Below are 18629 nucleotides of genomic sequence, written 5' to 3'. Positions count from 1 at the left end.
CTGTAATGTATTTATGTTGTTAATAAATTAGGTAGGAACAGGCGAGAGCTCCGCTTATGGCTTGTTTTATTGTCGTCATAGCAACTCCTTAGCAGCTGCCTAGTTACAAAGTTTACGGAAGTGTGACGTCACATGACAACCATTGCAGCGTCTGCATTCTTAGAAAGCCGAGTTTGTTTAAAAAAAAAAAAAAATTGGAGGCGAATCACGTCACAGCGCTGCATGTATTCCTGTTCTGACCATCATATTTTGTGATGTCACGCCTCGCGTAACAGGTGGACGGGTTTATAAGACTCCTTTAGCTAAAATTCTCCCTGTTGGTTGGTTTTAGTGGTAGCAGATTCAAGTGTACGCAAGCAAGATGGGTTTTTCAATTGTACTTAGAAATGCACTCCAGGTCATAGTGGACGACTCTGTGATTCCTGCCATCGATGAGTTCATCCACTGTATTCCAGAAGGAGAGTGGGAAGATCTGGCATCTGGATGTCCAGATGAAAGCATCAGAGAACGGATAGCAGATCTGGTGCACTACCTGACACAGGTCTGTTCAGATGTGGTTTTGGACATCAAGAACTTCCAATACGACTACAGAGATTTGAAAGCCATAATGGGCAACATAATTTCTCAGGCTTTCGCTCGAGTCCTGGGCATCGAAGAGGACTTCCAGACAGAGAGTACGGAGATATTTAACATCCTTTTCTTAAAACATGTCATCTCAGCAGCCACATCTCCTTTGGACAAAGAAGACCCCTCACAGTGGCTGCAGGTGAGAGTAAGATTCAATTCTTTGATCCAACACGTCACCATCTTGATCCAGGAACTTCTGGAAATGAGGAGAAAAATCGAAGAGCTGAGAAAGTCAAAACTTTCCTCAAAGAAATTCTCAGGCATTCCAGAGGATGGAGTGTCTGAGGAAGACAGGAAAGACGCAGTTCGGCTTTTCGTGAAGCTCTTAATGTCTAGAAGCATCAAGAAGGCAAAGATATCGTGCTTTCCTGATCACCTGGAAGCCACGGAAGAACGAATTGTGGGGAAAATCTGGACGAAGGTTGAGACACAGGAATTTCAGATTAAACAGAAATGCATTCCTAGTCTGTGCCACCAGGTTTTCAAGAGCATCACTGAAACCATAGGTTGCTCCGCTGGAAGGACGCTGGCTCTCATCGAACATAATTTAGTCGACAACGTAGTTGTGTCATGTTTTGAACATGAACTGAAGAAGCACCAGAAAAAGAAACACAATTCTTTCAGAAGATTCTTTTCTCGTGCCATGAAAACTTTGACACACAATTTTACTAAATAAGAGACCTGGAGAAGAACACCAAGAGGAGGTTGTTCCTCTGAAGATAGCAGTGAGAGTACAAATGATTACACATTTCAAGGCTCCAATGCTAAGAAGTTAGAGGTAATATTTGGTACATCTTTGACATAAATGTATTTCCACCTGGAAAGACTCGCACACAGTGAAAGTAAGTTTACGAAGGAGGAGCATGACAAGGTGACTGGCTGGACTGGTGAGATGAAGAGTTTTCCAGTTTGAATTTATGCTCAGGCTTCATTTTGACCAGCAGAGAGAAAGTGGCTATTAGAAAGTTTATTTGACAGATGATCTTTGGTGCTTGGACCCCGGCAGAAGACGTGTCTCTGGTAACCTCCGTCAGAGAGGATGACCTGCCGCGGAGAAGGATTAGAGACGTCTTTCCCCCTAAAATCAAATAAAAGAGGGGACCGGGACCGAGCTAAGGTCGGAAGAAATAAAGAATGCTTGAGAAGATGACCAGGCAAAAAGACAAGCGTACCTGCAGAGAAGAATAGGTAGAGACTGCTTGAGAATCGAAAGGGAAGAAATGGGCTGGATGAGCCTGCAAAGGTGAAGGAAAGGACAGTAAGTGGGTGCCTGCAGAATAATAAATAGTACGTGAAAAGCTGAGATGATGATAATGGCAAAGGGACAATGATGCCATCGAGGGCATAAGGAGGGTGCATGTAGAGATGTCAGTAGGGCAGTGTTTCTCGGTTCCAGTCCTCAGGCCCCTATGCCCTGCATGGTTTAGGTGTTTCCCTTCTGCCACACACATGGATTTAATCTGTGGGCGATTAACAGACTTCTGCAGTACTTGATGGCTGCAGAAGAGGTCATGAAATCATTTGGGTCAGCTGTTCTGGAACAGAGGCAGATCTGGAACATGCAGAGCGGCGGAGGGGCCTGGGGACTGGAATTGAGAAGCACTGCAGTAGGGAAAGATAAGGATGCCTGCCAAGCCATTGAGAGGGACTGCAAAGGCACCAGGAGCCTGGCAGGGTTTGGTAGAGATGAAGCTTCATCTCACCATCACTGAGATTCTCCTGATCAGAGCAGAGAAAGAGGAGAAAGTGGATCTGAGCAGCAGGAGCTTTCTCAAGTGTAGATAAAAAAGAAGAATAACAAAGAAGGAAGGCCAGGGATCTCTAGGAAGAGGCATCATGATCTTATGCCAGATCGTGATTCCATGATGAGGTTGTGTGGAAATCGCCAGGCTTTATGAAGGCATGATGAGCCTGATGATCGGAGGAGATGAGGATGATGAAGAGTTTTCCAGTTTGAATTTATGCTAAGGCTTCATTCAACTGTGTGAAAAAGATCAATTTAGTTTGTTTGAAGCAACTGAAATTAATTTTGTTTTTAAATCCAAAGCTGTTTTTTTAATTGTCATTGTGAAGCTGTGTGAAGTATTCATTTTAACATACAAAGTTACATTTTTTCTCTTAAGTTGTGCTTTTGAGCTCCTTCCTTATTTTCTTCCTTCACCTGCAAATAATTTAGGTTTTTTTATGACAGGTGTTTGATTTGATTTGTTATATGAATGCAACAAAAGAAATTGACCAGTTTCTTTTTGTAATGTTAGTTGCGTCTGTGTAGAAGCTTTTTAAATTTTTTTTTTGGGGGACTATATAGTTTAAATATTAAGAGCTTACAACTAACTGGCTGACTTTACAGAACAATCCAGCGGATTTAAAGCATTAATCATATTTGTTATTTGAGTCTCATGTAACATTAAAAACAATCATGTCACAAACAAAACACTTTGACAGTATTTACATCTTCTCTCCATAAAGTCAACTCTTTTTGTTTCCTAATGACAAAGTTTCTGCCCATCAAATACAATAATTTTGATGAATCCCAAATGGGACTTGATTTCTAAATAAAATATTTTCCATTTACAATAAACCTATTCATCCTACATTCACATCCGGAATTATGACGGATCTCTGGGTCTGTCAGATTAAGTCTCTTCTAGCCCTGCCTGTCGGATGAATAGTCATGTTTCGTTGGGCTTTGCGGTTTCATCGTACCTGCTCCGTTTTTGAATAATGGACTGAACAGTCCTTCGTGAGATGTTCAAAACCTCAGATTATATTTTATAATCCAACTCTGCTTCATAACTTCCTCTCTGACCCGTCCGCTGCGCATCTTAGTCTTCATGTTGCTGCTTGTGCACTATTAGAAAATAGAAACGCAAAATGACGGATTGCGGCAAAATTAACAACTTCATGCAGTTGGCTGTTTTGTTTTATGGTTGGGATTAAATTGTCTACATTCACTGCATATTTCTATGAAAAATTAATTCATTTGTCTTGAGAAGACATTTATGAATCAGCAGCACTGTAAATATACCGAGTTGAACTGAATCCATTATTTCAAAGTGGCTTATAAACTGACGCAGCATAACTTAGTCAACCTGGTTGTCAATAGTGGTAATCTTCTTACCATTTCAATGATTTAATTTGGACGTCGGACCTATTCAGTGTAAGCAAACATTATGCCAGCCAATTTAAAAGTAATCATCTTGAGTTTTGCTTAAAGAAAATGCAGTTTTTCTGTATTTTTTATTCGTTTTTTTTTTTTACTAGAAGATCTCCCATTTGTGCTCACTTAAAATTCCAGTCAGCTCTGGCGTCTTCATGTCCCGCAGCATTAATCACGACAGCTGCCTGTTCTGCTGATCGGACAGAATCAGGCAACCTTCAGCTTTTAGTCCACTGTAATTTCACCTTTCCTGTTTTTTCCAACAAGTTTATTCGCTACCTGCTGTATTTACGACAGTCAATCTATTTAGTCTGCTGTCCAGAAGAACAAATTGATCCGTTTCCCATTAGACATCATTAGGTTTTCATAAATAATAATAAAACAGTAATACTGTTATTTTTCTGAGTCGCTCCAACATAACATTTTCATTCATTATTTCAAAACTGTTGTTTTTACTCCGCAGTCGACATACGAGTCAACCTTTCCTTTTCAGGAGGTCATTTAAAAAAAAATGTCTCAGACTAAAGGAAAATTTGTGAGGTATCTGAAAACAACAGATAAAGCTACATGAAAATTTAAACAACTGTCACACAGTTGTCACAGCATGTCTAAACAAACATATTTCGCGTGTCTAGAAGCAAAAAAACATTAACTGCATTTTCTGGAATGCATTAAGAATGCCAATTTTTCACTGACTAGCGATGTAATTGGATTCAGAAACAATCTTTCATTCAGTTTTTCTATTCAAACAGCTTACAGATTCTGTTTAAGTTTTGTGACAGATAAGAGGGAAAAAAAACAGCGCGAGGAAACAGAAAATGTATTTAAATCAGTTCCATGCTGCATCAAATTACATCAATCTATGATTACACTAAAATAGGTTTGTACATACAAATCTGTAGCTTAGTATTCATGTTAGCTTAGCTGTCAGGCTTTTTCTTAAATAAAAAAAAAGTCAAAGAATTATTTAAAAAAATAACCCACCATAGTAATTTATCACCTGAAGGATTCATGAGCTATGAAGTATTTGAGTTATTCAGAAAACCGGTTGTACAGGTCTGCTGTTGGAGCCACTTCAAGTATTCAGTGTGTTCATGTACGGAAATCCGATAGCTTAGAAAAATATTTATCCTGTCAGAAGTGTGGGGCAAGTTGAAATGGCAAGTATTTTATTAATAATTGTGTAGTGTTCAGATTGGAATCAACCAGTCTTTTACTTCTGGGAACTGAATTGTGTCCAATACAGCAAAAAAATTCAGCATTAAGTAGTTAAGTTTTGTCTTCCAGTTTGCAGACTTTGTTGTTGTCACATTGAGGCTAAAAACAAATCAGTAAAACCGATGTGTGACCGCCGCCCAGTGTTTCCATTCAGCAACAAATATACCAGTTGCACCTGTGCTGCAGATATTTGGTCTTTAATAGGTTCAGTGTGCAGGTTGGCTGAAATGCCTCAATAGGGGAGCCACCAATAAAAGATATCTTAGTAAAACAACAGTTAGATTTGACGGAGTTCAAGTCATCTGCTGTTTTTTTTTTAATTTTTATTAATCTCTGAGGCAGAGATTCTACCTTTTAAACACAGATTGCAATTGAAATTTTTGATAAAACTAATGGTACCACTCGGCTTTACACTGGTGTTTAAGTAATTTCTGCCATCCTGTCTCTTTAAAGTCGTTCCTCATTTACATTGGAAAGCAATGATGGTTGGTCAGATTTTCATCATTGGCAGGATAAAAGCAGTACTCCTCATTAGGACTCAAACTCCCATTAAAATCCACACAATCACTTTTTTCCAACTTTGTACGAATAAGGGCGGAACTTCAGACATTCTCAGAAAAGTACGACATTTAGTTTTTTTCCCCCCCCTCCTTGCTTTAAAAATGTGCACATTATTTCGAGCAGTTTGACCTGATTGCCGACATCCCCAACAACAAAGACCTCACTGTAAAGTAAAAACCATCTGCCTTTCTCCCAGTTTCCGCTGAAGATCTGTGAATGAATCCTTTCTGTACGTCTGAAACATGCTTAGCCAGATTACGTGACGGTCGGCACCAGCATGTTCCACTTTAGGACCCCAGTGGCAAACAAATCTATTCTCATGTTTCTCCACACCTGCTGTCACTGGCTATTCTGGTGTTTTGGATGCATTTTATTTCTGCAGTGGTCTAAAAATATTCTCCTGGCTTCTTCGAGGAAAGTCCGACCGGTGAAGGGACGGAACTGGCGTGACATTTCTCTGACTAATCCCATAATGCCTTTTCTATTAAAAGTTACAAGATGAAGCTTTTCTTGTGAAACAAGAAATTGGTCCAATTCTCACAGACAAGGATGTGGGAAAACAAGTAAGCTATTGATAAGGGGATTTGGCTTCTACTTAGTCTTATCCTTCGTCTGCCAAGACAGCAGTCTTTAATTCATGGCCTTTATCGTCATATTAGTTCTCAAAATGGGTGAAATTGGTACTTGTAACCCAAAAAGGAAGAAAAGAGGTTATTAGTTTATAAAAACCTGGGGTTTTGTGTGGAGAAAGCATGTAAAACACCTTTTCATTAATGAATGTGCCTCTGATTCTGTTGACGAAGCACCGCTGCCCTCTGGTGGACACAACAGAAAAATTATATTCCTCGATTGAAAATGTGTTGAACATTTTAAAAGGAGGCAAATTTCATTTAAAGAAAGGCTATTTAATATATTTATATTCCTATGATACTTTATGTTCAGTTGACAAAACCATTTGTTCTGGCAAAACATCCAGATTCCTCTAAGCTCACCCAATTTCCTTTTTTAAAAACTGGAATTAAACGGAGATCACCATGTAAGAACATTGATCATTTCTGCATTGACTGGGCGCAATGCAGAAATGCATTTCTGCTATATACTGTATTTATAGCATATAAATATATTTATATGCTATAAATATAGTTTGATCGCAATCCAGCTAAAACATCCAATGACAATTTTCAGTTTACCGGTTCTCTCCTTTCCAGGTTCGAAGAATGGGAAGGACTAATATTTATAACCTAGGCAAAAAGAAAGTCCAAACTTGCGCTGAAAAGTAATTAGCTTCTTACCATTTAGCAGATGTTCTCAAATGAAATTTTTTTTTTTAATCTCTTCCGTAAAATAAATGGTTTTAATAGTTCTTTACAGGAGCTTCCCATGGGACGTGAACACAACACAAACTAGCAGAAAAAGACTCAAATTGCATTCAGTCATTGCTACAGAAGCAATAAGTAACATTATCTTGTGGCTCTATGTATAAATAAAAGGACTAAGACAAAATTGGTGTTATTGTGTAAGCTCGATTTAAAAGATCTAATCACTATCTCCTCTAAATTGAAAGTGTTCATACCAAGTTGACATTTGTTAAATGAAGTTAATCTCTGTGGGGCCTCGGCTGTTTAAATAAAAACACATCCGAGTTGGGGCAGAGAAGAGAAGCTCCGTTTTCCATTTCTGTCTCAGTTAAATTGTGCTTGGATGGCAGTCCGTCCCATGTCTTGACCTTAAAAACCTTTTATTAACAGAGAGGTAATGCTGGCTGGCGCCTTGCCTCTCGACTCCTCCCCTATTTCAGATTTACCGCAGTGCAGTTCCCCCTGCCAAGAGGGATGCTGTCAAGTCACTCATCTGATCAGAGAACTTCAAGTACAGTTGGGCTTAATTTTGGCCAGCTATAATGGTTAGCCAACCTTACGAAGCTACATCTAAATATTTTGATTTGTTTTGAGTCGCTTTCTTAAAAGCTCTTTAGTAAGTTTACAAAATTTCCAAAGCCATTCAAATGTATTTTGTGAAATAAATGTTTATTTACACAAAAAAAAGATTTCTTGCTACAATTAAAAGTACATTTTTGAAAACTTTACACTTCATGTATTCGATAATTACATTTCTTCCCATCTACAGAATTTTTTCTATTGTAGATCATTTGTTGATTTAATTTGTTTTACTGCTATTCTTCGCAGCATTGTCACAGAAAGTGCTTAGTAATTAATATCATCAGGTGTTGAGCTGCCTTTATACATTTATAAAAAAACATACTTTTTTTAAAAAAGCCTGGCATTATCTTTGCCACAAAGAATTCAAGTTTGCTAAATTTCTTCAATCCATAAGGGACTGGACAGTGGCTAGGAATATTTACTTCATTGTGGTTGCCTAAAAAGTGCTTTGATATCATCTCTGTCTCCTACTTAAAAAGGCATAAATAATTTGAACATTTCATCCCATATTTCTTTGTGCACTGTAATAAAAAAAATAACTCCTAATGGAAAAAAAATGGTGTTTTGTATATTTTATTGCTGACTATGGAATCAGATTTCCTGATGTTGAGCTCCGTTGCAGGACTTCAGAGCCTTTTGTAGCATTTGCTGAGGAGAATTTTGGGGCATTTTGGTTTTATCCTGTTGAGAAACAAAAAACAAAAACACACACACAAAAAAGAAAGGAGGACTTATTATGCAGTCTGCATCTGGAAAAGTCGACATGGTTTTTGGAAATGTAAATTAAATTCATTTTTGTACCTCATTCTGAACACAATACGCCTTAAAGTTGTTAATTTTTTTTCTCTAAATAAAATTCCTCATACATGAGAATTTACCGTTTCTATCTTTGTGTTGAAAGTTGAAATTTTGCCTTAGTGTGAGGTTCAAAATGCATCTCTGCCTACAGTCATCTATGCAACTAGTCTCTGTTGCATAAAAGTCCTCCTTCAACATGATGCTGTTAGTAAGGTGATGAGCAATGCACATGTTCTACAGACAAGTAGTACTTTTGTTTCTCTGGGTGTGTTCATACAGAAATCTAACAATCTCTTGTGTACATTATTGCTCCACCGTTAAAAGGCACCTAGTTCTAATTCATAAAAACGAGCTTCCCCCCCCCCCCATTTCTTTCAGATTGTGCTTTGACATAATCCAGTCTTTGAGGTCTTGCTTGCAACAGCTCCTCTGACCTTATTGCTTGGCTCCTTCTATAAAATTCACATCAATTATAAGCTTCCTCCAGTCCAAGTTATATCCAGGCAATTAAATTTACCACAAGTGGACTGCATTCAAGTAGTAGAAACACCTAAAGGTCAAAATATGTACTTTAGCTCCATCTTAAGGGTCACAAAAGGGCATGTACATGTTTTGTTGTTGATTGATCAGCTTTTACACCCAGTCTTGACTCAAGTTAAAACTATAACTAAGAGGTCGGGCAGGTGATGGGTTCACTGGGTTCACAAACAGCAGCCAAGACAAGTTAAACATTATTCAGGCTCTTTTGGTTTGACTCATCAGGAAGAACAGGACGAATCATCATGGTGCAAATTAAGAACTAAATGGAGAGATCTACAGATAGCCGCGACAGAGTGATGTGTGGATGGACTCACTTCTTCTAGATGTTTGTGAAGACTCCAACGGGGCAACGCGTCCCTCAGCTCCTCCACCGCCTGTTCAGCTTTACTGGATTCATAATGAAAAGATGGGAGGGAAAAAGTGAAGAGGGTCACATATAGCCATTAAGAAGATAAAACGTGATTTTTTTTCACTTGAGCTAGATGTTGGATATTCCACTAACCCTGTGTATTTCTTCTGCAACATATCATTCACGTCCGTATGACGGCTGAGATACGAGGCCGTCTCCACGCTGTTCTTGCTCAAGTTTACGAGGATCCCACACAGAATCGGCATCAGCTCAGCAGATTCTTCTGCACTGATGTCCAAATAATGTATAAAGGTTTTTGTGTCTTTGGCCGACAACAAATTATCAACTGCAAAAGTAAAACAAAATAAAACAAAATCTCAATAATGAAATTACAGTAAAAAAAATTCAAACCCCTTAGAATTCATTGAACATCTTCTTCATGTTACAACAAACTTATTTTATTTAGGTTCTATGACAGATTAGCAGAAAGGATCGCAGAGCGAAGCACGCAAAACACTTTTCCGATTTTTGTTTCTGCAAAAATCTGTAAAACAGTTTCCCCCCCTCTCCCCTTTTTCACAGTCATGCAGTTCTCTGTTGCATAAAAATCCAATACGACACAAATTACTCTGAAGGTGTAATGAGTTTTCTTGCTTTTTAAGTGAAAGGGTTTGAAAATAAATGTTCTGGAACAGTAAAGTTCAAAAGTGAGAGGGTGGAGTTACAGATGGAGCCGTGAAGGTCTGGAAAGCGGGAGAGGTTCCTGATCAGCAGCAAGGCTGGTTTCTTCAGCATAACGTCGTTTTTTAAGAGCGTCTTAATTTTCCCAGGTCCGTTTTGCTCCTTGATAATTCTGGCGACGTACTCAGAGATCTGTCAGGTCACAGAAAAAGCATTTTTTAAAATATCTCCATCTACAGGTCAAACATAAAGCAGCAACAAAGTTTCCTAATTAGCTAAAAAGTTAAAAAGCACAAAAACAAAACAAATGTTAGTTTTATTATTTAAAGAAATATTGCTAAAAAGTGATAAAACTGTGCAATGAAGCGTTATTTTTCCTATCAGAAATTGCATTTAAAGAAGTTATACAAAGTGTCAGAGGTTAAACTTTGTCTCTTTTTACCTCTCCCTTTCCCACCGTGAGGTTCTGCAGCGCCCCCATGGCAGCCTCCAGCGTCATTTTGTCTTTGTTGCAGGCCAACAGCGACAGATACGCCCGGACAAGCTGACCGCTCCACAGCCACTGAGCTCCATGCGGGTCGTCGTTACTCTGCAGGAGGCGTCCTTTCTCTGCTTCCTCCGAGTCCGTTGGGTCCTGGGAGGAAATAATTTAGAGGTGCAGAGGTCGGTCAGGCAGGCGACGGGCGTTCACTGGGGTCACCAACGGCAGCTAAATCAAGTTCAACATTATTTAGGCTCCTTCTTGTTATTCTGGTTTGATCCACCAGGAGATGTTACCAAATATCTACCAGTGCGACTTTAATCATGCAGTCATGCATTTCAATGCGTTTCCGCCTTGCACTGCATTTCACGATCATCACAAACTTTCTAAACGTTTGCTTAAAAATAATATTTCTAGAGAAAACAAGAACCAAACGGCTTTCTTTTCCTCTTGCACAAAACATTTAAGAAATTCATTTAAAAGATAATGCATGAAGTTTATTCTCGTAATGACTTTATGCAAAATAAATTCAATAGAAATACCAGTTTTTTGTGCGTTTTCTGGTTATATTGAACTTTGTAGCCCAGGTGTAAAAATGCAAGCCACACTTTGCTTTGCTTCTATTTGTAAAAAATAATTGAAATTTTGCCTCTATCTTACATTGTACAATAATGCACTGAGTTCTGTTGGTCAACAAAAATGGCTTTTTAATCATGAATTGATTACCTTTCCGAGGTCGGCACGGCGATAAGGAAAACAGCTGCAAGTCGTCTCTTTGGGAGTCGCATTTTGTTGAGTCTCTTCCTTATTTTTGGTGGTCTGAGGGATGCAGTCTTCCTCAGCTTCATAGGTCAAGTTTTGAAGGATGCAGACACAGTTTTTTGTGCACTTCAAAAAGAGAGAGTGACGCATATGAATATCTAAAAAAAAAAAATAATAAACTTGAACAAAAACTCTTGTCAAGCAGGAATCTGAATGAACCCAAACCTCTAAAATATTAACCCATATTGTGGCCCAACTGTGGGCTCATTGGGGATTGCAAAACTATTTTACAAACTATTTTAGTACAAATATTTCGCTGCAATTATTGCTGCATACCTCTTACAAAACTCAAACAGGTTTTCTTACAGGACTGATCTAGCTTCCCGACAACAATAACCAACTTTGTCTCTCAAGAAAAAAACATCCCATTGGCATCAGGCTGCCATGGTGCATTCAGGGCGATGTGAAGTGTTAGTATAAAGCGTTCCGTGTCTCCGACATGACCTTTGAAAAACTGCCAACATAATATATGATTCAGAGCAAGAGAATTTATTTCACAATTAAGCTTTACTTTGCATTTTGTTCTGATCTCATGTTTTTGATCTACACATTGATATTTGTACTTAGGCAATAATAAAAAAAAGACACTCAGGAGGTATGAATACCGATGCAAACAAGCATGTTTGGTTTTCTTCTCACCTCGTCATCAGGTGTGCGTTGGGTTGCAGTCTCTGTAGTATAAAAAACCAGCGAGTCAATGAGATTTTCACAGCGCCTCATATTCCTCCTGTGGTTGCAGTCAGAGCTCAGATTCCTGCAGGAACACAAACAGATCATCGTCATGAGGCGACTACCGTAGTTTCCGCACTATAAGGCGCACCTAAAAACCTTCAATTTTCTCAAAAGCCGACAGTGCGCCATATAATCCGGTGCGCCTTATACAGTTCCGACCAAAAGTTTGGACACACCTTCTAATTCAATGGGTTTTCTTTATCTTCATGACTATTTATAAGGCAAGAAATCCCACTTATTAACCTGACAGGGCAGGTTGACCTATGAAGTGAAAACCATTTCAGGTGACGACCTCTTGTGGCTCATCAAGAAAATGCAGAGTGTGTGCAAAGCAGTAATCACAGCAAAAGGTTGCTACTTTGAAGAAACTAGAATATAAGGGGTATTTTCAGTTGTTTTACACTTTTTTGTTTAGTGCATATTTCCACATGTGTTATTCATAGTTTTGATGCCTTCAGTGTGAATCTACAATGTCAATAGTCATGAAAATAAAGGAAACTCATTGAATTAAAAGGTGTGTCCAAACTTTTGGTCTGTACTGTATATGGACCAATATTGAGCCACAACAAATCTCGCAACTACAGTAAGCAGCTGCCGACTTCATTTTCCCCCGTAGAAGAAGAAACGGGGAAAGCAGCCGCCGATGCAGCCAGCGGTGCACGCTGGGTTTTGTGTAAAGACCCCAAAATGGCTCCTATTAAGAGACACGCTTACAACGCAGAGTTTAAGCTCAAGGCGATCAGTCACACAGTAGAACACGGGAATAGAGCAGCAGCAAGAGAATTTAACATGAACGAATCAATGGTGCGGAAGTGGAGGAAGCAACAGCTGTTTGTTCATTTTGGGAATGAACGGCGTTTTCAGAACGCTGGTTTGTAATCTATTAATAAAGTTTGACTGACCTATATGACTATTTTGTCGACATTCCCTTTAGCGCAGCTCCATCTAATGGATGCATAACGTAACCCCAGCCTCTACTGTAGCGTCTATTCTATGCGCCTTATAATGCGATGCGCCTTGTATATGAAAAAAGTTTTAAAATAGGCCATTCATTGAAGGTGCGCCTTATAATGCGGTGCGCCTTATAGTGCGGAAAATACAGTAGTTTTCAACATTTAGGTGCATGTAAGGGCAAAAAGTTATTTCACAATTACCCGCTGCTTTTTCAATCTGGGAAACAGAATCTTTGTGCAGTCACAAAACAGTGGATGTTTTTTTTTGTAAACAAAAAGGTCTGAGAACGCGGTAAGCAGATCTTGACGGTAGGATTTCCATGAGGACAGAATCATTTCAGCTCAGCTGAGTGGCGCAGCGAGAGAGCTTCCTGAATAATTCAGTCTGTCGCTCTTTTCTTCGAGCTGCAGTCGTGCGCAACATGCGCCTGACACCCCCTGCTTCGCAAACCCTCCTAAGCCATAGATCGAACAAATACAACGAGCACGAGTCATAATATTTACAGGAAACCTCACAAGAAATGTGACATGGTACTGAACATTTCTTTGGAATTCAGATCTGTATTTCCTGCTCCATTCTCAGCAGGAAGGGTGCTACCAAGGAACCATGTTGACCTGTTTGGCATGCCCAGGTAAACAGCATTCTTACGCTTTTCAGGTAAAAGGCTCACATTTCCAGATCCAGCTTCCTAGAGTTTGCTTTCCTGTATGGTCATTTGAAAACTAAAGTTCCCTATGCATTTATGACATGCGTTTCTGCAGCAGATAACTTTAAATATGGAGGCTGAGTGGGTAGAAGACAAGGGAGCGCAAGGAAGAAAAGAACAGGATAAGTGAAGAAATGAAGGATGGAAATTTGGAAGCAGGAACGTTTTTCCTTGCTCATTTTCTTTTCACAGACCTGGAAAATACCAAAACCAACTTCCAGACTTTCCGCGACTGTGCAGGATTCCTCTCCAGTAGCAAATAAAAAACAGAAAAAAACTGGTTGAATTTCCTACCGTAGGCAGGCTGTAGCGCAGAGGAAAGCGTTGGGATCGGCGATCAAATCACGTTTGGATTCTGCCTCTCCATTTATGTGAGAGAATGGCACCAAAATCACCTTGGTGAGGAGACGAGGGAAATTTTCATCAAAACGCTTCTTGATCGTATCATCTGAAGACAGATTCCACAAGAGACCTGTAGGCGAGGGACATGTGATGATAAACTATTCCTGGTGGGGAGAAAAGTAAACATCTAAATACCTAACCTGCAAGCTGGCATACGGTCTCCTTATCATGCGTCTCGTTCAGTAACTTCAGGATGACGGTAAGGCCATCTTCGTCCGTCACGTCCTTCTTGTTGTCTCCGTTCTTGTAGACGACATTACGCAAGGCCCCTGCTGCGGCCCGCTGCACCTCTTCGTTGTCGATTTTGAGCAGCAGTACAAGCTTTCTAGCCCCATTCTCCGTCTGAACCTGAAACCAAGAGGACTTAATGAGACGGCAAATGTCGACATCAAGAGACTCCGCCTCCTCAAACCTGCTAAAGCTTCGCCAGGCAGATAATGGAGAAAATGTTCCCGGATTATTTATTCTGAGTAAATGTACCTCCACTCTGGCTTCGTCTTTTCTCCAACATTGGTTCTGAATGTATGCGGCAGCACAGATCAGCTCTTCCTCGTTCATCTTGTCCAGAAGATTTACGGCCCTTTTAATTGTCATCTCTGGAGGCTTTGGAGCTGACTGCCTAGGCGAGAGGTCACAAATTGTTCCTCCTATTTTATGGGATGGCTACAGAAAAGACATACATAAAATATTTGGAGTGAAAGTAAATCTTACAGTGCTTGATTCTTCATTGTCCTTACAGCCTGCCTGTTGGTGAACCTCTCTGCGTTGCCCGATTCCCGTCTCTGGGATATCGGAGCCAGTTGGACAAAACCTCCGTCTATGTGGGTGGTTCCGAGCCGCCCAGATGTCCTTCGCTGTACCGTTTGTCTGTCATGTTTTACAAAACCGTGTTTCTGATTCTGGCCATTTCTAAAGCTGTACTGTCCCGCCATGGATGCAGACAGATTCTTTGTTCTCACTGACTGATGAGTGAGCGAGTTGCTTCTGGACTTCCCAGGTTGATGCGCGGACGCTCGGGTGGGTGTGCTGCGGGACGTCTCGGAGACGGCGCACTGGTACTGTGGATTCAAGCCGTCAGGCCAATCTGCCAGCGCACCTACAGTCCGTAAATGTCTGCGATCACAGCCTGAGGCCGGCCTCTGGAAACGTGTACCGGAACCGAACCGGTCCGCACCGGGACACGGGGACATGGCCACCCTTTCGGACGTTTTCCGAGCTTGGATACCTTTTGAGGAGAGACCGCCCAAATCAGATCCGTTTACCTTTAAAACAAAATGAATTACACTCTTAGTAATGTTTAAGACAGCAAAGGTTTCCAAACATTTTCCTTTTCAATGGTTTTTAAAAAAAATAACTTTTCCAGACTCAAACTTCAACAGTAGCATGTTTAAAAATATATATATATATATTTCTCACCTCATAAATTAATTTTGCTGTTTTTTTAACATTTGTTTTGGTCACAGTAACTGGAAACAAACAAACACGTTGGTACGCAGTTTTCGCACTAAAAATTAAGGTTTTAGTGCAAACCACTTATTTAAATTCAAGCATTTGTTTTTGTATTTTCCCATAAACAGGATGTGATTTTCAATAACAACGGTGATGAAAACAAAACCTATGCACTTGTTCCACCTCACTTAGACTGTCTAGCTGTGTATTGTACTGTGTGCAGCTAAAGATAAGAATACTCTGACTCGTGGGATCGGCTTGCAGGAAGTGAGTGTTAAAAACCCCAGCAGCATCACAGATTTGTGTAAATTCAAATTCAGGAGTAGAACATGTAAAGCGCAGCTACAAATTCATTTGGCTCAGTCTTGTTATGAACAGGCTAAACTCAGATATGCTTTTAGCTGAAATAAGAAAGAAAGGAAATCATTTAGCGGCATTCTGATCAAACGAAGCAGTCGCAAAGGCATTTGTTTGCTTTGGTGCTTGGAGTTTTAGCCAGAGGAGTGACGGCGTGTTTTACCTTTGTGAAAAAAGCAACTCCATCCGAGCTCCTGGATGAATTTTGTAAGCTGGCTCCCCCTGAAACAAAGTCCAAAAGAATCCTTTATATATATTCAGTTCAACTTGGTATTTACTCAATCCATGGCAACACTTCCTCCGGTCAGGGTGCTTTTTCCCCGACACGAGTTCATCAACTAGGAGAACAATCCTCACTCAGAAAATCTTCTGAAGCTGCGAAACAAACATGTCAGTCGGCTTAAAGATAAAAAGAAACCTGGGATTAGACTAGAGTTTAAGTACCATTTAGTTTCAGCAGGCGGCAGAGTGAATTGTGATTCATGTTTATGATACTGAGCGGGTTTCCTTTCATGCCTCTGGTGAGTCAATAGTCGTAGTATGAAAGGATGAGGTCTAACATTCCTGCAGACATTTAGTTCCAGAGAAAATGCCCAAATGATGTTGGTTCTTTCACATTTAGTTCGTTTCCACAACTGTTGACTCTGTGTGGACTTTTAACTCGGTGACAACAAAAAGAGCTTGGCTTGAGCAGTCAAGAGAGGAACCGATGATTTCATTTATTGAGATATTTAAACCTACCTGGCTATGTGTAAACAAAAAGCGTTTGCTTTTGGTAGCTGTTAGCAGCAACAGCTACCATCAAATGGACTTAATACCTTTTATATTGCCGCCTTAATTCAGCAATACTGGAAATATGCCAAAACACCTCATTCATATATACATTAGTCTACATTGGTGTTTTTTTGTCCATAAAAGCACCAAATCGATCTGATATTCCTGTTGATTATTGGTGGATCAAATTCTATAGCTAAAGTTGTTTTACGCTTTATACCAAATATTTATCGAGGGGTTTCTTTAACCATAAAAAAATAATTGAGATAATACATTTCTGCTTGTAGATCATCTAAAAACCAGCTTGGAGGATTCATAAAATGTGATTTGAGTGACGGGAATTTGGATGCAGGCTTATTATAAACACTCAAACTGTTTAAGCTAAACTTTTGTTTTGTTTCTCCACATAAAAGTCCCGTAGAACCTGCCCAATTAGTGAAAACATTTTCACTTTAATTATGTGTAAGTGGGACCAGTCTACGCAGTGAAATGTAGGCTCAACTTCCTGTGGTTTTATCGGCCTTGAGGCGGATCGACGAAACTGCAGGAACCTGTTGGACAAGGGCCCCACTGTTCAGCAGGAGAAAATTATTTACCTTACTTATTTAATCTTTGTGAGCCTTCATTAGGTTACAATAGGAGGTAAAGAATGTAATTAGGAGGCACACAATGTCTCTAATTAACAAGAATAATAAATAAATATTTGAGCAGCTTGGATGTGAAACATTAAATGATTTGTTTGCTGACAAAAACAAATGTTTTCAGAGTTTAGTTTAAGGAGAGAGAGGTAAACTTGGTTTCATGCTTGCTTCGCAGGGCAAGCCGCTCAAAGACTTAGTTTAATTCAAACAAAGAGGCCTGGTGTGTATTTCGTTTGGGTTTTTTTTATGTTACTATAAAGTGTTTATCTAAAATTTGAAATGCCGATATTACCGTTGGAGACCCCGTTCTTTCGCAGTGAAAGCTGAGCCCGGTTCGGAGCCACCAGAAGGTTCTTCTCGTCAGACAAGATTCCGGTCATGAAGGATTTCGGTGTCGGTTCGGTCGGAGAAGCCAGGCTGGCGGGCTGCTGGTAGAGAAACTCTGACCGCCTCGACTTTAAATGCCTCCTTTCCATTACGAAGCCCTTCCAATGGCCCCTGTCGTCCTCATGCGGGATAATTTGCTCCTTCGCTGAGTTAACGAGCTCTGCTTTGTTGTGCCGACCTCACCTGAGTGGACCAGCCAGGTGGCGGTGCGGTGGGCGGGGCTTAACACGCACCTGACGTGTCGGGTGTCTCCACTCAAAGGGCTACAAAACCAAAAAATATATATACTTGTCATGTATAGAATTTAACTTTGTAACTCGCATTTATTTATGTAATTTTTTCTCTCTTTATTTTAGTTTTTGTAATTTGTTTGTTTTTGGGGTTCTGTGCTTTGTCTTGATTTTTTGGGGGGGATATGCAATTTTTTTCAAGATTGCTCACCCACAAGTAAGGAAGAGGATCAGGGTCACTGAAAGAAAAATAATAATAATAATTCTGACTTTAATCTAAGATTGGCCCTAATCCTCTTTTGTATGCAACAGAGGTGAAGTTCTAAATAAAGTGTAAAAAAAATAAAATAAGCGAAAAAGCGGTTTGACCTGTGACGGAATGATGACACCCCAGATTTAGATTTCAGAGATATGAGCCCAAAAACAACAACATGACTGACTAGTTTCACATCTCTATTATTTAACTACATGTGATTTAAAAGTCTGGATTGGACGAGTCAAGGTTTTTGAACCAAAGGAAACAGCGCCGCCTATCATGCGCGGTGGCAGCAGCGTCATGATGGAGTTTTGTTGTAGCTGAACTACAAAAGGTGGATGGAATAACGCAGGCAGCCTGCCTCCTACTGTTTAATCTCACCTCAACAGTTAGTCATTAAAGGCACACATCCAACCTCAACTATGCTGAAAACTTGCAGACTAAACTTAAAAGCTATAGGTCAGTACCAACTGTGAAGCATGGAGGCGGCTCCATCATGCTCAGGGTCAGACAGTATATTCAAAATGTTAAAATATGCACATATAGTGACATTATAATGAACCG

The 18629-nt window shown here is 39.9% G+C and overlaps 2 protein-coding genes across 4 annotated transcripts; one reads left to right on the top strand and one right to left on the bottom strand.

Annotated features, from left to right (window-relative positions):
• Positions 1-299: 299 nt before the first annotated feature.
• Positions 300-18623, top strand: LOC114161272 (uncharacterized). Its single transcript, XM_028044491.1, has 3 exons — positions 300-2234; positions 12254-12259; positions 18612-18623. The coding sequence occupies exon 1, from the start codon at positions 362-364 to the stop codon at positions 1301-1303; it is 942 nt and encodes a 313-aa protein (XP_027900292.1). The 5' UTR covers positions 300-361; the 3' UTR covers positions 1304-2234; positions 12254-12259; positions 18612-18623.
• On the bottom strand, positions 7573-17826 carry LOC114161271 (plakophilin-2-like). Of its 3 annotated transcripts, none has more exons than XM_028044489.1 (13): positions 17485-17826; positions 15941-15999; positions 14709-15233; positions 14452-14634; positions 14112-14319; positions 13864-14041; positions 11817-11931; positions 11082-11243; positions 10332-10508; positions 9919-10066; positions 9347-9539; positions 9159-9231; positions 7573-8187 (listed from the first exon to the last, which is right to left on the bottom strand). In XM_028044489.1, the coding sequence occupies exons 1-13, from the start codon at positions 17666-17668 to the stop codon at positions 8098-8100; spliced, it is 2295 nt and encodes a 764-aa protein (XP_027900290.1). In that variant the 5' UTR covers positions 17669-17826; the 3' UTR covers positions 7573-8097. The 3 variants fall into 3 exon arrangements, with proteins under 3 accessions (XP_027900290.1, XP_027900289.1, XP_027900291.1); XM_028044488.1 differs by having other exon boundaries at positions 10317-10508; positions 17485-17821; XM_028044490.1 differs by having other exon boundaries at positions 10317-10508; positions 14452-14590; positions 14683-15233; positions 17485-17819.
• Positions 18624-18629: the final 6 nt, after the last annotated feature.

Source organism: Xiphophorus couchianus, chromosome 17 (assembly GCF_001444195.1).
Source record: "Xiphophorus couchianus chromosome 17, X_couchianus-1.0, whole genome shotgun sequence".
NCBI classification, from domain to species: Eukaryota; Metazoa; Chordata; class Actinopteri; order Cyprinodontiformes; family Poeciliidae; genus Xiphophorus; species Xiphophorus couchianus.
Note: the sequence above shows the minus strand (reverse complement) of the source record. Positions and strands in the feature narration are given on the sequence as shown.

What these genes read in the sequence shown, in the direction of transcription:
- LOC114161272 (XM_028044491.1), top strand. Translation starts at nt 362, where the DNA reads ATGGGTTTTTCAATTGTACTTAGAAATGCACTCCAGGTCATAGTGGAC.
- LOC114161271 (XM_028044488.1), bottom strand. Translation starts at nt 17,668, where the DNA reads ATGGAAAGGAGGCATTTAAAGTCGAGGCGGTCAGAGTTTCTCTACCAG. An exon ending in AAGACGAAGCCAGAGTGGAG is followed by an intron (nt 14,320 to 14,451) that starts GTACATTTACTC and finishes TCTTGGTTTCAG; the next exon opens with GTTCAGACGGAGAATGGGGC. An exon ending in TTGCAGAAGAAATACACAGG is followed by an intron (nt 9,232 to 9,346) that starts GTTAGTGGAATA and finishes TTATGAATCCAG; the next exon opens with TAAAGCTGAACAGGCGGTGG.